The sequence below is a fragment of the Cyanistes caeruleus genome, chromosome 1 (assembly GCF_971803275.1).
Source record: "Cyanistes caeruleus chromosome 1, bCyaCae1.hap1.1, whole genome shotgun sequence".
Taxonomy (NCBI): domain Eukaryota; kingdom Metazoa; phylum Chordata; class Aves; order Passeriformes; family Paridae; genus Cyanistes; species Cyanistes caeruleus.
In genome coordinates this window covers 31,975,000-31,995,623 of record NC_141701.1, presented here as the reverse complement: position 1 = coordinate 31,995,623, position 20,624 = coordinate 31,975,000, and the positions used below count along the sequence as shown (strand labels likewise).

The following is a 20,624-nucleotide window of genomic DNA, read 5'->3' as shown; positions in this document are numbered from 1 at the left end:
TAATTCCAATACACTGCTGAGCTCAGTCCAGGAGCACTGCAGAACAGGCTACTGCTTTTCTGAAGCTGAAAGGTGATATTGAAAATTCAAAGTCTCCAGCAAAGTTAATAGCCATTCTGTATTGTTTCTCCCTCAGACTGCTAGGCCAGTAGGCTACTCTTTTTTGTTTTAATTTGTTTAGCATTTCTACTCTTAGCATTTCAAAGAAATAAGCATATAGGAAATTTAGTCTACAAGGGCAAATTCACAGACACATATAGAAGACTAGAATCTTTGAAAAACACCCACATAAATCTACATACATCTTAAGATACTGTTATAGTAAAAATGAATTCCTAAAATCTACCTTCCTTCCATATTGGAATGCTGGTAATAATTCAATTAGGATGCTCCAAATGAAGTAGAGGGACCTAGAGTAGAGTTCCCAAATATCAGTGCAGTATCAGTGAACTAACAGTAGCTAACACACAATATCTCATCATTTTTACACCTTTCATGATAACAGGCTGGAGGTTCATGGTCCTTATCCTGAATATTCTAGAAGGTAAATAAACTGCTCTTCAGGTACCCTACTTGTTAAGATGAAGCCTCCCTCAGCTCCAAAATATTATTTGGAATGAAAGAAAAATAAGGACTATTTCTAGTGACTTATTTTCATCAGAGCTGAAAACCAATTCCAATTCAGCCTGAAATTTGTACATACTCACTCAACATTTACAAGCCTGTCAGCTTTGTGTTACCCTACATAGGAGTAATATCTGTGAGATTTGAAAGGTTAAAGGGCTGATATCAGCTGTAATACAGATTTGCAGATTACAAAACCTCTGCCAACATCTACTTTGATCCGCACAAAACAGAATAAAAGCGTCCTGCAGAACTAGAGAATATCATCGTGGCAAAATGCTCATAATCAAACTGCTCAGTGATGGCTTCAAAACCCTGGTATCTGAAAATTGATGGCACATTTAATCAAGATCATTAGAATCAACTTAAAACAAGACTTTTATCTGAATCTTTCTAACTGTTGGGTTTTCTTACATATTTGCTTGTTGGCCTGGGAAACTGTTTAATAAAGCACACTTACAGAAAGTGATTTAGTACGGCAGGGGTTTTTGTACCTCGAATCTTCCATTGTATGTTTTAGGTATGTTTTAATCATTCTTGCTGCTCTTTCTGTGACTTCCTCTCAATTTTTTTTCATTTTAAATCCCTGATTTACGAACACTGTTTTATCCCAGAAGTGGTTGCACCCGTGCCAAAAGCAGACAGAATGGACTCCCATGTACTCTTGCTTAATCTTTTCTGTTGATAAATCTAAGGATTATATTAACATCTCTGAACAACAGCAGCAGACTGGGAGCTCGTGTTCAGTTGCCTCTATTGCTCCTGATCCATCAACCTTTTCCAGTTCTGATCCTTCATGGCCAGGCTCTATAAATTATCTTTTATAAACAGTACTATGTTTTGCTGTGCTGCCATGGATAATTATACTTTCAGCCTTCTTAGCAGGTGGTTTGCATGAGCTTATATTTGCCTTCATTATAGACCAGTCTCCAGGTCTCTGTGTCTTTTATAAACTTCATGGATGATATTCTCATGACCTCTTGTATGTCATTAACAAGAATATGATTAGAGTAACAGAATTAATGCAAGGATGACCTCGCCAGAATAATATCAATTAACTGATAGGTTTCTAATTACCTTTTGAGAACTATCACTCAGTTTTAAAAAAATTATTTTAATGTGACATTTAGCCTTTGAATTACTCTGGTTTCCTTGTCAGAATACATGGCCATGTAAAAGCAAATCAAGTGACCTTCTTGGATGAGATTAAGATTCTTCTCTCACACCTGAAGATGTCAAACTTGTTTGACAAGAACATTTACAATTCACGTTGGTTGGAAATTGCTCCCCCTCTTTAATTCTAAATTCTTTATTAATGAAGTCTGGTGTTAATTATTCAAGTGTTTTGCCTACAATCAGTACTAGGCTATTTGGATCTCCTTAAATGGGTCATTCTGTTTATCCCATCAATAATGACACACTATTTTGTATAGTACCACCAAAATGACTCAAAGAAGCAATGCTTATAAAAGAAAAACCTTATGACAATTATCTAGAACTCTTCATTCACTAAAGGCTAACTTTAGGATGTAAAACAAATGCTTTCCTGAATTTCTCTTGGCCCAAGAATCACAGAATCATCATCAGAGATTCAGAATTTCATACCCTGAGTTTTTTTTCTAACACGAAATAGAAATGCAAGTCATCAGTCCTTTTCTGAGTGGCTATTGATAACTTTATTATTTTTAAATGATACTGAAATGAAGATTCACACTGATCTGAAAGGGTAGTTTTAAAACTCCTTTGCTCATTCCAGACTGGAATATTTCTTCCTCACTCTAGGTGAAGTGGGTTTTACCTAGCAGACTGTATCCAGATTAAGATTTGTCAGAAGTGAGCTTTGCCTATGCTTAGGTTGCAAAGCTCAGCACACAGAGGCAAAAGGGCAGTGAAAGAGAAAATGTCTCTTGCAGTACTTACCGAGCTGTTTCCTACTTCTTTCTCCATTGCTGAATGTGACTCATTATTAGCTGGGTTCTTTGGTGCAGCAAATTCTGTTTTCTTAATTTTTATGTCAGGCTTGTTTTCTTTGGCATCTGGCTTACCCCCAGATCTAGCAGGGCTTGGCTTCTGAGAGGGTGGTATCCGTGCAAGCGTTGATGGTGAAGGGTTGGCATATTCATCTTCTTCCCTGAGCTCCTGTGGAAGCGCTGTTGGATTCATTTTTACATAATAGCCATGGTAGTGACCATGCAGCTCCCCATTCTCTGTGCTGCTGGGATTGTGCTGGGCTGAAAACTTTGGCTGGTGTTTCCCAGCTACTTCCTCTTTCACCGGTGCTTTAGAATATAAAGGCTTGTTAGTTGTGGGTGTTATATTCTCAGTGGCTAAAAGCTTTTTGTCTTGATTGAGTCTTGCCCCAGAAGTGGAGCTTTGCCTTTTCAGTTGTTTTGAAGGAGAAGTCTCAGAAGAAAGAGGTGGACTATTTCTTGGGCTTGCTTCTGGGGTTCGAGGGGGTGTAGTACCTTTTCGATAAAAGTGAGGTGACTCTTTTGGGGTGGGTGGTTTCTCCTGACCTTTTTCTTCAGATTTTTCTTTTGCATCCATTCCTTCTTGAAATTTTTGTTTGATATAATCAGGGCCTGAAAAATAGTGTAATAGAAATATTAAGATCAAAACAAAGTTCACAGTAAAACTATTTCATTGGGATGTTGGACTGCACTGCCCAATTTTTTTACGCCGAATTCCTCAGGCACTGGAGTTACTGTAGCTTTTTTGATAATTGTTGGAACTACTAGTTAACTTGGCTCAGTCACTCTGTATCTTCAGCTTTTCAAAGGGCCGCAGTATGTAAACTGCTCCTGAATGAAGTTTGAGTGACTGAAGACTAACTAACCTTACATCACCTATCATTCCATCTCTGAGAGGCAAGCTTTGAGGTATGTTTTGCTTGATCACCCTAACTGATTTAACTTCTCATGATCAGAGCACCTGTTTGATATGTAGACAGTTAACCATCAGAATGAAATGTCTCTTCTGTTCTTATAAGCTACAGGAAAAAGGGCTTGAATTATTTTTTTTTCTCCTTTGGGTGAATATCAGCTTGTCTTGTATAAAGATATGTGTGCCTTGAACTCTCACATGCCGGCTTTGTCTCCCAGAACCGATCACTCCCATATGAAGACTCAGGTTAACCATTCTAGTCACTAATACAATTCCTGCTTAGAAGGCAGGAATACAAATTCTCTTACATTCACCAGGAAAATACTTACAGAGCAGCAAGTGTGAAGAACATCCTCTCCCCAAATTCCAGCTAAACACCCACATGCACATTCACTACTGTTCACTTATCAAAGTGCATGTCTATACAGCTGTTAACATAAACAGAAACTGGCTGACATGCTCTGCTCCAAGTTCTGGTGCTCAGATTTAATGGTTTAATGGTAAGACTTGAGCAAACATTGCTGAAAAAACAAAATTGCTGTAAATCTGTATGCATTATAGGTAATATTTTACCTCCTAGAGGTCACATCTCAGATTCCAGGATCAGTTTCCCTAAGAATTTGGGGAGCTCTGCGAACAAAGAACTGGCAACAATCTTCCTGTATTTTCAAAAATGGCTTCTGAAAAATACTTTGCAACTGTTTCTCCACTTCTATCCTTGCTAGCACCACAACTTCCCTTTGATTCTTTTTACCCTCCTCTAAGTGAGGCTTATCTGTGCTTAAAGTCATAGAGAAATTCTGTGCCCAGAAAAGTATGTCTGCACACATTTTTCTGTTTCTGAGTTTAAAGGAGGCTCTAACTGTGCTAGGCAGATACAGTGTTTTTACAGATGCCAGAAGCATATGCATATCTGCGCAGTGCGAAGATGAGAGGAAGGAAGAACAGCATGAAGCTTTTGGAAGTTACTGAGTCATCTGGTAAGTAAGCATTGCTGAGAAGAAGAATTACTCGGCATGCAAGATCTTTTGAGCAGGAAAATCACAACATTTTTGGCATCTCTGAAAACCAGGGGTGGAAACAGGGAGCTGTTAAGAGAGAAGGCAAGACACAGACAAGCCAGGATTTGTTCTCAAATGACATTTGAGGAGGAAGTTTTGAGGAGTTAAGCCTGCACAGAGGGAGAGAACTAGAGGCTTGATTCACAGCTTTTTATAATCTTCCTGGTAAAAAGGAAAGGCAGCACAACGTAAATTAAGAGTTTCCATATATAAAGTTACAGGTATGATCGCCATTCAAAAAATTCTCTGTCATGTCGGGGATTTCCTTCCATCTTCGCTGAGACACATAAGGTAATGCTGAAGGGTTTAACATGCATAAACTTTATTTTTCATATCTTTTCACATTAGATATAATTAGGGGTGTAAAGAGAAAAGGATAGCTAAAAGAGCTCTGACTAATCTTTAAGCCAAATCCACAGAGCTGTCAAATTGCAATGATTATTTATTATGGACAGATCCATATTTACATTAGCTTGCTCTTGCTCCTGACTGCTGTGGTTAAAGCATACAGTTGGAATACTATCTCTTCAGTCTTACAATGCTCCCTAAATTCTGAAAATTCACATACTGTGACAGCTCTGCACTATCTCATATAGGTAAAGATTTTACTAATATCTGACAGCACTTGACAAACTGAAGACACTTTCATAAGGAAACATCAAAAAATGACATCAGAATTGAACTCAGAAATGTCATCCCTCTCCACCCTTTCCTGCAATCAACTAAAAGCCTCCCAAAGTTGGCCAGGGAAAATCCCTCTCATCAAGAGACCTCCAAGCTGTTATAATTTCTGAAAATAGAAGGGAAACCATGGTCTCAGCTCTCCCTGTCTCCCCAGAGACTTGTGGAGTGAAAAGTAAAAAACCTTAAAGCAAAACAAAACTGTAATCTGGAGCTTCCCAAAGAAACTAAGTTTCAACAGGCTAGCAATGCCACACTTTTACTGGGTATTGGGTAATATTTGATGCTATGTGACACTGAGCTCCACCAGAGAATGTGCATCCAAGAAACATCTGAAGGTGTCTGACCAGACATTCAGCCACTGCCTTAACAGAGCACAGCAGCCCTCCCTCCACCCCCAGTACATCACATATAGATATTAGAGATACATTCCTTGCCTCCAGGGCAAGTCTTGTCTCTTGTCAGGCAAGTCTTTCCAACACTAAAATTCTTGGCCCTCTGCTGAAATTACCTCTGGAGATTGTCCAAATACTTTTAAAATATCTGTTCACTCTATCCAATACAATTGAATTATGCCCCTGTGCAAACCACTGACTCCAAGCAGCAAAAACTTAAGCAAGAACTCCCACTCTCTTTTAAGGACTAAGAGCAGAATTTACCTTGTCCCTTTTCTTAAAGACATGACTCTACAGTCCTTCATCCAAGAGCAATCTATAGCACATGTTTAAAGAAACAAGGGCCAAGGGAATTTGTAAAGAGAGTCACTAACATTCTATCCTGTAACATTTCTTAGCTGGCTGATCTTAATGAGGAAGAGAATAGAATTTGTGGGTGGGAGAAAGGTCAAGTGGGATTATCTGACCAGGAAATAAACACAGCACTCTGGTTCTTCAGTTTGCAGTTCAAGCAGGCAGTAGATCTAGACATGATACATCTCAGTGCCTAAGGAGAACCTGGTCTGGAATGCAGAACCAAGAAATGTTATCTAACCAAGTGAAGATAAGATGAACCTGTGTGTTTTCTTATGATGACATGCTGGCTGTGCTACCACTGGATCAAAAGTGATGCACCTTTATTCAATGAAGGTCAGCCATGGGGTGGTTTTGGCTCACACACCTGTTGTGATGCATGGCACCATTAATGCATGAGTTAGCCAGTATTTGGAGATAATAGCCTCTAAAAGCCGAAGGACTGTGTGGATGTGTGCAAGGCATCCAGACAATCTGATGGTCACCTTGAACAGCATTTCATTGATGGCTGTGGGGTGAGGGAAGCTTTGATTTGGTTGAAGCACATTCATGGTTACTCTAAATCTAGAATTTCTTGTGAAGTTCTTGTGTAATATGTCTTTCCCCCCGGAAGGGCTCTGGTAAGCGATGTGACAGCATGGTCAGCCCTGTAAATGAGAAGAGAAGGATGCCCTGGTTCTGCCACACCATTTTTAAAGAGGTGACAGCCACATGCTTTCCCCCATGGCCTAGAGAGACACACATATTGGCAGCATAGAGCTGTTGCAGGATTGCAGCTCAAGGAACATCTGAAAATGTCATCTAGCAGGACACTGTAAATGCAGTCACCGTCTCCCAAAAAGGCTAAGAAGAGACCTACTGCCTCATCAGATTAGAATGAAATCTGAAGCTTGAGAGGGATGGCAGAATACATCTAGGATAGTGAGGGAAAAGGCATACATGCAATTTCAACAGTGATGTTATAAACATCTTAACATTCTTACAATTCAGGAAAAATAAGCATTTCATATTACAATTCTTTTTGTCTAACGAAAGCAAAAAAATATTGTAATGCCACTAATGCAGGCTCCAGAACATAATCTTTTAAGAATATAATATTTAAAGTACTATTGATGCTAAGTGATGTGATTAAATTTCAAGATATATTAGAAGTACTTATTAGATAATCATATGCTTATTCTGCTTTTTAAACTAAAGTACACGTTATGTGATGTAACCTGTCTTTAGTGCTACATAGAGAGTTAACAAATAGGGTTATAAAGAGTAACCCAAATAAGAAACAATATTATAATTTCATCATTATAAGGAAATTTATGTTGTGCTTATAGATAAATTCCAAACGTGAAGCACATACTTCACTTCTTAATTTTGTTAACATGTATGAACTGTTAGTGGAAGGATGCTCCATTTCACTATAATGTTTAACAACTTTCTGTAGAGTAATGGTGACACAATCAAAGTTACTTACTCAACCAGAACACTGCAGTTTATATGCAAAGATTAGAGGCCTCTTTTTACTGAGCTACTCTACACTGCAACAAAAAAAGGAGAGAATTCCTGATCTGAAAAGTTCACAATCTCTAAGTACAAAGCTAAAGCTTATACCAATAGAGCATTTTAGTGATGGGGAAGCTAACCCAAAAGGAAATAATGACCCAAAGCACAGGTTTCATCTGAATAACCTTTCTAAATGTAATGCTCAGCTGTGAATAAAGTACCAACATGCTCAAAGCTTTGCTAAATTTTTGACAAACCTAAAGACACAAAGAAAGTCTTCTTCAAAACTAGGAATGGAGTGTAAGTCTCCTGAGTAATCAAAACTACACACAGCACTTTGGCCAGAAGTTTGTTGCCTACCATAAATGTCTTCTTGCTGAAAAAGCTGAGAGCTGATCTACCAAATCTAAATTCAAAGAGAGAAGGAAATAATAAATGATGAATAAGTTTCTTACTGCAGATTATACCCTAATACAAATCCAGAGCATATGCTTAAAGCAAAAGCTTAAGACTTTTGTATTTAAACGAACTGTACTAAAAAAGGAAAATGTATACTTCAGTGTTGGTACTGCAGGTTGATATCTACTGTTCATGAAATAAACCAGTGAAAACAATTTTGTTTATCTTCTGATGTTTTTGATGGTTTTCTAACGTGTCACTGTCAGCAACAATATGCAATGTTCCACAATACGATTTATTTGCTATTCCTGATGAGCTTAACAAAACTTTGAAAAGCCAAGTTATCGATCAGAGGATCAATGAATATATGATCTTTCTTCCTTATGTTAGGATTTTTCAGGATAAGACATCCAGTACAGAAGAATTCATCAGGATGGTAACTGCAGGTGAAGAAATATAAATAATCAATTATCAATCCCATAAAAGAAGTCATTCAGTGAGTCATTATGGAAGTGCAAATAACTATATTCAGCAAATTCTAGAAAGACAGGGTTTATTATTATTTCTTCATTGTGGAGATACGAAGGGTGGGGGAAGAACTATAATTAATATCATTAGTACTTCCTTCCTCTGTTTTGTTCTTAATTTTCTGACGGTTATACTGGTAACAGGGAATAAAAAAGCCCCTTAAGTGCTAGGCTGCTGGCTTGAATTCAGCCCAAATGAATGGAGGGCTGTGCAATGCCATGTGCAAAATGTGCTGATGAACTCACTGAAGCAGAGATATGGTTATGTTTTTAGTAATGTTTGACAGACTCAACGGGGACTGAATAGGTCTGGAAATTAGGGGCTAAAGATTATTGCCATAGAGAAATTAAAGGATGTAAGGAAAGGTGCCTAAAGAGCCCAAGGGCTCTGAAAGAACACTTCTGCTGACTTAGGTATGAGTAGAACAGGACATTTCCATCGAAAGGGACTTAGAACAATTATCTTGTCCAAGTCCCTGCCCAATTCAGAGCTGAGCAAAAGTTAAAGCCTGTTATTAAGGGCATTGTCCAAATGCCTCTAGAACACTGACAATCCTGAGGCATCAATCACCTCTCCAGGAAAGCCTGTTCCAGTGTTTGACCACACTCCTGGTAGAGGAAGATTTCCTAATGGTATTTTAAGAGGTTATCAGCCCAGGTGTCTGCAGTACCCTTCTGATGGATGCAGTGATCCAGCAATAGGGCATGGAATAGCGCAGCTCCTTCATGGTTGGGTCAATGCACAGCAACATTAGAAATGTCTTACTCCTAGTGACAGATAAGTTATTGAAGAATTCCTTAATTCAAAACATGTATGTAGGCCTGGCTGCCCTGTTTCAGCTGCATCTGAAGTTGGTTATGCCACCTGGAATAATGGCTTTCTTTAACTGTACTTGAAAACGCTTTGGAGAATAAAAAACCACATTAGCTGAGGCTTAACAATCAAGGATGTCACAAAAGAAAAAAAAATTGAAATGGGATTGTTGACACTGTCTTGTAAGATGTAGAAGACACCCAAGTCTGGATGGCTGATTTTACTTTCAGCCTCTTATGGCAACTGCATTTTGGCGAGGTATGGTCAGCATTTTAAATGCTATTAAACAGCATCCCTAGCTAAGGAAAAACAAAAACTATTTCCTGGATCAATTTTAAAATTCCATTTGGATGCCTTAAAATGTTTTTTTTTTTTTTCTTGGACTTAAACCATCAGCATGGAAGTACAATGGCTGCTTAGGAAAACAAACTACAATGTAAACAAAAGGTAGAGGAGTCTATTTTTATTTTTTTTTTCCCAATCCAAAAAATACTCCAAAATATAATGTTTATTATTTAGAATCTTTCTTAATTCACTCTTAATTGCAAATCCTCATTTCCTACTCATCTCTCTTTGAAGACATCTTCCCTTTGCTGAAATTTTTTCCAGCTTGCACTTTCAGGACTTCTCAATCTCTTGTTAGCATTGCTGATTCCTTAAGCAGTATTCCTGGTAGTCTTCCTTCTCCAGCTGGACTGGAGGCAAGACTGAAGCTGGCACGTGCCAGCAGCTACTCACTAAACCCATGAGCATAGTGGAGATTGATGCCTACATGTGTTTAGTTTATGGAACTGTTCTGATTTGATCTGGCAGCCCGCTGTCTTTGAAACCACGTCCTACCAACGTGACCGAAAAAAATGCAAAGGGATAGAATATAAGGGGATAAACCATTGCCACAACCTGACAAAGCCATGTCATCATTCAGCAATGTGAAAGTCAGAATACACATATCTCCCCGAGGAGTCCTAGTCCACCCAGGACTAACTTTAAAAGGTAGCATCTCTGAATACAAGCAGGCTTCAAAGCCACCTGAAATGCAACCTTCCCTTCTTGCTAAGTAAAGATAAGGACCTACAGAAAGTATTCACTGGTAGAAATTGCAAGTGTCTCGTTCAGAAGAACCTCAAACACAAAAATTCTTGCATATCAAGGTTGCTACTTGATACTTGCTCAGGAAATGGTTTTGTGCAGTATCCTAAGCAACTTCTGCATAGTTTTGTTAGAATAGGTATCTACTGTATTTAAAATATCTGCCAATGTTTTTATTTTCCTGACTTAGACAAAAATGAAAGTGACACAGCCTTCTCAAAACTCGTATCAAATGCTTCCTGACACAGGCTCGACTCAGATCAAAAGCCTTGAGTTACTTATTTACTAACCCCACATACAGAGACACACACACTGTGGCCAAATTCAAGGCTGGTTTTTATGCCTCTGTGTTTACTCAGCTTTGATATTGACACAGCACAATTACAGTTCTTGGTATGACCTGACTACTTTACTGCTAGTGTCTCTGCATTTCACACAGGTATTTGTTGAAAAGCATATGACACCATGTTATCTCACAGTGCTTTTGGAAAATATCAAAACGTCTACTCAAGCACACTTGAGCTGCCAGCAACAGCAATGGCAACAGAAAAGGAAATGGGCCTCAGCCAAACAATTCACGTCATAGGTAACATCACAAACTTGTGAGTCTAGCAGTAGGATGATGAAACAGATATTAATGCAATTTGCTACCGCTACGAAAGCCAGACTGCCTCTTCTCTCCCTGTCAGTTCCTCCAAATCTGAAATTAATTTGAGTTACCCTACCATTAACACACCTGCATACAGAACCTAAACAGTGTTTTTGTCACTTTCATTTTTGTGTTATCCAATAACTAAAGAATCATTAAGGAAGAAAGAATCCCTAAAAGTAAGATTTTCTTCCTCTAAACATTTATAAATGCACCACTGAAGTGTAGATATATGCACAATGAATGATCTGAAGTTAGGAAAGACTACACTAATGAATTTCAAAAAGTGCCTGGAGTCAGCACCAAGAACAATGAATTTATTCAGACTATGTATCTAATCTCTGCCATTCCTGTAACTGCTTTAGCAGGTGACTGAAGTAGATGTGGTATTTCCAAAACAGGGCAACATTTCCTAACTGCATAGCAATGTGTGAGCCTTTATACTTCTGGATTCAATACCATCAGAAAAAGGTAACAAATTTATCTCACCTGGAAGAAGGCACTATGAGTGCTGCACAACCACCTCTAACACCTCACTGGCACATCAGCTTTTGGACACAGAAACTGCTCGTGACCAGAAATTTTAATTACAACTTGCTTTACTTATCCTACCTTTCTGTTGATGAATACTGACAGAACTTCAAAGAAATATCTGTCAAGATTACATGGTGATGCATGTGACTGCTGTATCTAGGACAGGCTTCATTTTTCCAGGATAGATAATAGACACACATTGTATTTAATGTGAATTATCCCAGCTAAATAACACATGCACTATAATCTACTTGAATGCTTCTAAGCCTGCAGGCTGCTTAACAGGCGATAACAGAAGGTAAATTTTAGCTTTTTCACAGAAAACCTAGAGAGTACTTTACTTCATCCAAACTGCACTTGGGCAGCTGTTAACTGCAAAACTAGTGTTTTTTAAGCTCCTAAAGGATGGGCAGAAGTGAAAGGCTGTAATCCTATGCTCATTGCAACTGCAATATTCTCTGAGAAGATGAATTTTAAATATAGAAAGAGACTGTTAATGTGGCATAATAGCTGTCTTTACTCAGTAGAACTCTCACTTCTTTACATTTCTCCCAGGGTGTCTAGATCTTTCTGACATGATGATCCCCAAATTTCTACACAGTATTTCAGACTCTGTGTCACTGGGATCATGCAGAGAAGGGACCATTCTCCATGACATGCTTCTGTAAATACACCCTGGAAGGGTATTAGCTACTTCTCTTATCACATTTCAAGTGCATGGCTACCATCCTGCTCCATGGGAGTTTGGCAACCGACCTCAACAGGAGCAGGTTCATGTCTGCTCTCCAACTGGCCAAGTCTGTCAGCCTGTCTTAAGAAACGGTTTTTAGTAAATTCAATAGCCAAGTGAATTTTTTGCCAAAGCCCTTCTAACTTTTGCCTCTTTTAAAATACTTGTTTCATAAAGAGACAGTCCCTGTTTTTCTGAGAACACTCTTCTGTTCTTGCACTACAGAAAAAAGCAGAGCCTTGATATGCACTCAGGACTTGGGCTGTAGTCATCAGCACTTCTTATGCCTGTGGAATATGTTCCAAAAAGGCTCAAAACTGGGAAGACAGTAAATACACGTATGTCAGCAAACAACCAATGTTACTTTTGAATATACAGATGTAAAGACAGGTAAAACAACATGGAAATAACTAGACAGTTTCAGACTCCACTGATTCTGCAGATCTAGAGATGCACTATTGCTTTTAATTAAAACTCCACATATTTCTAAGGGATTCATGCTTATATGATATGATGCCAGACTTAATTTTTTTAGAAATCTCCTTTATTGCCTTGTGTTGATAGAAAAAACACCTGAAATTATGGACTTGAAAGATGCAGAATCAGGATTAAAATAAAGGGACTCAAAATTTACTGCTTTTGAAACAACTCTCTCTATGAATTTGCTCGGAGGGTTGAGAGTTAATCCAGTATTTTTCAAAAACAGTACTCACTAAGCTGTACACTTCCAGCAAAATTAATTTCTTGTATCTAGCACTGAAATTAATTATAAAGTATAAGAGCCTGAAGTGACTGCTGCACTGCAAATGCCAGAACTGGAGAAATACAACAATCAATTTAATTCTGATAAAACTAGGGTATGTGAGCTGCTTAGTCTTGCATCCAAATCTGACTTCTTTCCAGTATGTTCTTGCTCTTTTTTATTTTAAGAGAAACCCCACTCACCATGTCACTTACCCTTCTGACCTCACATGGTGTAATTTCTTCCCTTTCACACTAGTGCTCTAAGTTCTCATTTCTAAAGTCTAAGTTTGCAATATCCATTTACTGTTCCTTTCCTCCAAATCTATCCCATACTCTTCAGTTTGGCAACTACCTCTGACAAAACACTTTCTGCTCTTCATCTGATACTTCTTGAGGAGCTTCTGTGATTTTCTTAGTCACATTTCAGTATCAGTACTCCACTCTTACCCTCCTTTGACACAGGTGACCATTCTCCTCTTCTGGAACAATTTTCATCTGTTAATATCTATGATTTATCATTTTAATTCACCCATATTTTTCTTTCATTTTTAAACCATAGTTTCGAGGAAAATAACCTTCAATTATTCTGTTCTTGGGCTCTCTACCTTGCTTTTACAATCATCATCCTGTTTAATTTCACCATACAAAAACTACCAATTCCATTCTGGCTGTGTTGCAGTTCCAGGTTTTACTCCTGCTCAGATAATGATCCGAATGAATAACTATTACTGAACTAATAGGCAGAAATCTTCATCTTCTCCAAATTCTCAACATGGTCTTCCACATCATACTGAATATTACATTACTCAGGTCTATAATATGAATTAGATTTTTCTTTTTTAGGTATTTCCCTAGAGTCTCTCTAATTTAAAGTAAGCCTTAAATTTTGCACACTTTCTTGGAATAAAAGGTCATGTATATTAGCCATCTGTTTCTGTGGCCTTGACAAACACAGATTGCAGCTACAAAGATTAGTTTTCTCTAATGGTCCACACATCACATGTTAAAACTGTAACAGGAGAAACCCAAGCTTTTAAACATAATTGAAATCTCCACTAGTATGATAAAATCCTTTCAAAAGAGATCACTATACTCGGCTGAAAATTAGCACGGTAAGGAAAGTTCTCAGTTCTTTGTTAGCTGAATTTCAACATGGAACAAATATTTATGACGCGGATATAAATAGGATTTATAATGGAAATTTTGACACTGTGATAATACTCCCATGTGATAGACCCTACTTCATCTTGTCCTTGGCTGGACACCATGACAGACCAATATAGAAATTCACTGGAGCAGGCCAACAGGGTCCTGGAAGGAATGGTTCTTTTTCAGAGCAAATGAATGATTTTTTACAGGAGAAAGGAAACACTGACCTCTTTCTCTCAGACTACACCTGTAATTAACACTCCCATAGTGCCAGATTAGATATGTACAGCTAGGCTAGAATTTGAAGAGTTACTTCAAGGTAGCAACACAGCTGAGACAGCACTGAAGTTAGTCCAGGCTTCTAACTAGTTTCATAGTCAGATCCTGCAGCCTTTACTAAGCAACCACAAATTTCATCTGGATGCAAATTAACTAGCTCACTACTTATGCAAGTCTGTGAAAATTACAGTGATTGTAACAGCTTTATCTCTCTACAGGAAACTGGTTCTCTGTTATTAGTTTTAAAAGTTAATTTGCTCAAAACTAATTAGGCATATTTTTTCCTAAGCAAATAATTTTATTATGTGACTCAAAAGTTTCTTGGAGAGATTGAGAGAGCATCCTGAAGAATTAAGGCTACGCTTTTGTGAACTCTCTTTGCTTTGCCTTCTCCCAAGCATGCTCTTCTGTCCCAGATGCACTGCAGGAACACTGAGGAGTGGGCTGAGCAGGTGTGTTAGGCAGTGCAGCAGGATGGATGCAGACTCCCAGCAAGCTGGATGGCCGTCACACTGGGCAGTAGGGAAGATGTGGAAGGGTGGGGGCACATGTACCTAGGGCTTAGTGAGACAGGTGATAAATCTGGAAGTCATCTTGTGAAGACTGGTATGACATGACTGATACAAAGAAAGGGAAAAACAAGAACAGAGCTTGAAATTGGCATCTTTTCTTTTAATGCACGTTCTCTCTTTGACTACTGGATACAAAGTAATGCACACAGAAGTGCATTAGGATATGTCTATAGGCTCTGGCTTCTCCAGAGTTCTATAGAAAGAGAATAGAAGCAACAAACTGTAGAGAAAAAATGGCACAGCAAGAAACCCAATAACAGATCTGTGAGGATGATGAAGTCATATGTAGAATAAATTCAGAAAATGAACAGGCTCTTGTATGACTAAGAATAACGAGCGAGCTTCCGTATGCTTTAAGGCACAAACTGATGGCATGGCTGGTAACTTTAATCAGGCGAAATGCTCATTGTAATTGGCTTTTTAAATAAAACTATCTGGTCTGGCCCACATGCATTTAGCCAGGACATTCCAGTTAATTAGCATCAGCCAGAAATCTCTCTTTCCTGTCCATATGGAGTTTGCATTTTGAGAACTCGAGGAGGTGGTGATGGCAGAGAAGAGGAAGATGGGAAGGATGTTTTTTTTTCTTAAGCTACAGACATCTACCACTGGTCAAAAGAGAATGTAAACCACAGTTCCTCTTTAAGGCCTCTTTAGAGGGCATTACAAATTGCTTTGTAATAAATTTAAAATGCTTATTTCTGAAACTAGTAATGTTCAGCAGGTTAATATTGAAGCTTTAACAGTAACCAAATCTTATAGTAAAAAAATACTAGTAAACCCTGCCAAATTCTTATTCTTATCATTAGAAAGTCTTTGCTCATGTATTTAAGATAAAGAAATTCTGTCCATCTCTAAACTTGGGCAGCTTTTATTTATGAACTGCTCCTTGACTGCTCTCATGCCTTGTTTAGCCATGTCAAAGACTGGATGTATTGTTTTGGTGATCCACGTATGTTCATATGGCAGCTGGTTGGCCTGAAAAATAATCTGCCAGAAAACAATTCAGATCTGAATTTCCAGACCTTAACTGCTGTATGGTAAAGTGCCCAGACTGCTCCTACCCTGCAGCAAAGTAGCTGTACCCTTTTTCATTTAATTAAATGTTATTCATTCAAACTGAATGAAAGAGCAGCATCCATTTGCTGCAGGATATATATGCACACAGACAATTATGGCTTAGCTGCCCAGTCTGTGCAAGTCCATACTTCAGTTTACCTCCTGATAGTGCGTTTACAAGACCACATCCTAAAGATGGTCTGCAAATTTAGAATGAATGTGTCAGTCAAAGCATCCACTAACCTTGTGAAAGAGTGGAACAATATTCCCCCTATCTACTGAGTGCCAAAAACCTTTCTTTTCTGCTACACCTTTGATACAGTATTCCCATCAGTCACTTGTTCTCTAGGTTTTAACAAGAGGCACAAAACAGCACTTATTTTTTTTCTCTAAGCAAAGACAAATCTCAAACTGTCCCTGGATGACTCCCTCGAATGAGGTTATGACTCAGGTTTCATTTGTTTCCTGTCCTGGTGTGCTCTCTTTTGACACATCCACAAGTTTAGTGATGCCTGGAGGAAACAAACAGGTCGGAGCTGGGATTTCTCAAAATTTGTTTGATTTGTTGATAAAAAGGCCAGTAAAGTATGGCCTCTATAGGGAGTACATTTGTTAAATCTACAAAATGTAGAGCCTTGTGGGTAGAGCTCTGCAAAGACACGCATCCTCGTAATTATTCATCATAATTATTCATCAGTAGCCAAATATCTGCTACAGCAAGAGTAGAAGCAGGGTCTTGCCTGAGAAGAGCGTGAACAAACTCAGGGAAAACAGCTCTCTGCAACCTTGGAAGTCCTTACACCACGGCTCTGTGATTGATCTTTTCAATCATACTTGGCTTTCCTTATATGCAAATAGTAAGGCAATCAATCACTGGGAGACCTGCATCTCAAGATTTCTACGGTACCTCATTATTATTCTTACCTGCTGGACACTACTTTACTTCCTACTGCTTTCTTCTCCTTTTAAACTGTGTTACAAAGGTAGAGCCCCTTGGCAGCTTCTGATGAATGCTTTAATGGACATAAAGGTGAAACATGAGAGAAAGTATTTGGGAAGTATGAACTGCTATGGTACAATGAATGATAAATATTCACTGTAATTATAATTTGTGTGTAATAATAGGCTATATGGCCCAGAAAGTTGCTTTTTAAGAACCTGAAATTTAAGAGCTTTATCAAAAGGTTTTAAAATATTGAAATGGTTTTAGGCTACAAGTAATTCAGAGATCACTCATTAAGACAGAAAAGAATGTTTCTGTTATTGAGAGAGAGGTATTTGTATTTCACTTCTTTTTGCCTCTGTTTCAAGAGGCATGTTGATATGTGACATATATTTACTGCTGACACCATGCTTGCCTACCATACTAAGCATTTAAAGAAATAAGAGAAAAATTCCCCTTTCTCATCATAACCTATTTTCAAGACAATTTAGTACAATGGAAAGCTTTCACTAAACTATAGTTTCAGAGAATGAGACAGAACACTTACTGATACCTTTTAGCAGCACTTACAGATACTGCAAAAATAAAAAGCTCCAGCAACAGAAGAAAACCAAGAAGTTGCTTTTAGGAAGCAATAGCACTTACCTTCTTTTCATTCAAATACATGAAAAATGCTACTTGAAAAAGCAGATATTTACTTCTGTTAGTGTGAGTGAATGTAAATACTTAGAAATATTTATCTGTTTTATTACCATAAATGACAAAAGTTAACAGTAACACTGTCCAGTTACTCTTGGGAAATGCTTAAACAAACAAGTATGTGTGTGAGTGGGTTAAATGGTACCACACAGAAAAAGTGTATCTGAAAAAGGCATCACGTACAGCAAGCCTGGAAAACATCTTAGACATCACAAAGATGAACCTGATGGTTAGCAGGAGTTTATTTGGGACAACTGAGATTTAGTTAAAATCTTGGCATTTAAAAGTTGCTTACTTAATGAAAACAGATTTTTTTTCAAATGTATACAAATATGCTGTATTTGACTATCTTGGAAACAATTAGAGAATTCAAAATTTAGAGTCCAGAAAAGGTATTTATCTTTTGATAGGGGCTAGCTGAGAGATGTTTCTATGAAGAGAACACACTAAGTAAACTGTGAGAAATGCTTTGCTGTGTCATTCCACACATATTCAGCTGCTCTTGGGGAAAGGATACAAACTCCCCTCTTCTGTAAATAGAATAAAAGTTTAAAATGAGAGGACAATAAGAGCCCACACCTTCTCTCCCATATCTCAGCTGATTTGTTAGAAATGCTACCTCAATTCCTGTGGCAGGGAGTAAAAAGACACCTGAGAAATTCCTTATCTGAGTGATTCCTTGGTGTCAATTTTCACACTGTCAGATGTTGGCATTTTTACTCAAGTACTCTAGCAATTTGAGTAAATTTTGAGTATTTGAAGGGTTTGGCAGCCTTCAAATAGTTTCTTTACAAATGCTTCAATTCTTTGCACGGTTAGGGTTATCACTTCTTAACTTAAGAATGGCAAATCTGATGGCCTGGTGCTGTAAACTGGGATTTCTTCATCTGGTGGAGAATAACATAATGAAAAATGTAAAAGACTGGAGTATGTATGGGCCAATAATATAAATCCACAGGAGAGGTAGTACTGAGATTAATTCCCAACAGTGGAAATTACATATTTATACTGTTTAAAAGCTAGTAAAGTCTTACTACTGGAAATAGTTCTGTTGAGTTTAGCCAACAGTTCTGGACTGCCATGTTCAAAAAAGATGAATTTGTATCAAGGATGTGTGCAAAGAAAATCTGCAAGACTGGTAAAGGGAATGAGAATTCCAATCAGGTGAACAATTCTTGACTTAGGCACTAAATGAATACAAAAAGAGGTTCCCAATCCCCCCAATGGCAATGCACATTCTCTCTCTACAACCAAATACTTATGAATAAAGAAAAAAACCCAAGTATTCTATAAGGTAACTGACAGTAAAGGTTTAGTAACAAGTTATATATAGTGACCACTTGAACTAAAAATTGAAGTAAATAGTTGTGTTTTTAGAAAATGCTGCAGAATGTTGTTCTTTGCTTTGGTGGGTCATTGTAGCCTGCATTCACTATATGGGTGCAATTAAGTTAAGTTAAGTTTGTGTCTGAAACAAGGACAAGCAGAAAATGACAGAAAGTGAAAATGAATCTCAGGGCTATAATCTGTATTAGCATGCGAGTACAGGCAGATCCTTGAAAAGTAATTACAAGATATGACTCAACTCAATTTGACAGGTGAAAGAAAGGGCAGGCATGAAAAGAAGAAATGGTAAATGGAATCTCATTTTATCTATCCAATTTTAAGCTAAAGAGCAGTACACAGAAATATGAACCTCATGGAAAGAGAGCAAAAAAACAAAGCAAAACCAGCTTTCCTTACTCCTACAGCAGCTTTCCAAACCCTGTGACAGATGAAAATGAACTGCAGTGCTGATGTAAGTGAGACAGACTTAATTCTATGCCATCATGAATATGGGACTCATGTTCTACAGAGCACCCCAGGCACAACAGAGGAAGATTCCCTTACAGGTTATGTATATCTAATGGTAAAACATTGTCCAAAATTCAGACCTTAGCTAACCAAGACTGTCAGGAATTCCACCGGACAGTAAAAAAGCTATAGATCTTCCCACTAATAAACACATTACAGAATTAATCAAATTTTCTGTTGATTTATGATTGCTGAAGTCTGTCTTTGATACTGTCCTGAATAAATTATTAATCTGAGGTGAAGTTATATGCTTGATACTGACTTTTCAACACACAACTCTTTTCATCCAAAGAAAAAGTCACCAAATTATTAAAAATGGAAAATAAAATCTCCTTGAGAGTAATGTACACTCTTCATGACATACACATGACTTATTTCTGTATAAAAGATAACATTCAAGATGGAATCAACACTTCAACTACAAAAAAATTTTTTCACTGCAATAAAACAAGTAGCCACATAAAACCCCAATCTACAATTACCTGGTTGGTAGAAATTTGGTGACAGTTCTCTGGCAACTGCTCTTGCAATATCACATTCCTGGCGAGCAGCCTGAGCAGCCTGATCCGCAGCATCAGCTTTAGCTCTTGCATGTGCGGTTCTGTACAAAGCAGAAAACAGTTTATATGCAGAGGAGTCTTTTATCAGTTGCATCAAGCATGTGAGAGCAAAGGACCTCAGCTATCATACACTATCCTATATAGTCTTAGGACAAATTGTTGTGAGGAATTGCAAATCAGTGAAGTATTTCAGGACCAAATCACTATTCCTCTCAGCTCGTCAGTGCTGTTCATCCTTGGATCATATTTACTTTCAGGAACACAATTTACAGCCCAAGCTTGTAATTAAAATTTCTACATAGAAGGAAAGAACAGTATCTGACAGAAACATGGGATTAAGATTTATTTACGTGTTACCAGAATGTGTATAGAAGGTCAGACTGGGCCACCACCGTGACTCCTAAACAGGGCTCTGGAATTTCAGGACACATGGTGTTCAAAGAGACTGAGGAAAGCTACTACCTTTACCACGTTTAAAAGTTAATGCTGGGTCAATGCTGGGTGCCATGTAAAAATTCCTGAAATGTC

General features: G+C 38.0%; 1 protein-coding gene across 4 annotated transcripts in view; it reads right to left on the bottom strand.

Moving 5' to 3' along the window:
* JPH1 (junctophilin 1) overlaps nucleotides 1-20,624 on the bottom strand; it is an 83,242-nt gene that overhangs the window by 7,790 nt on the left and 54,828 nt on the right. For all 4 annotated transcript variants that reach the window (XM_086884456.1, XM_086884448.1, XM_086884464.1 and 1 more), the window contains exons 3-4: nucleotides 20,019-20,137; nucleotides 2,545-3,206 (exon numbers count right to left, since the gene is read on the bottom strand). In XM_086884456.1, the coding sequence (XP_086740582.1) occupies nucleotides 2,545-3,206; nucleotides 20,019-20,137 (781 nt within the window). The remainder of the gene's footprint in view (nucleotides 1-2,544; nucleotides 3,207-20,018; nucleotides 20,138-20,624) is intronic.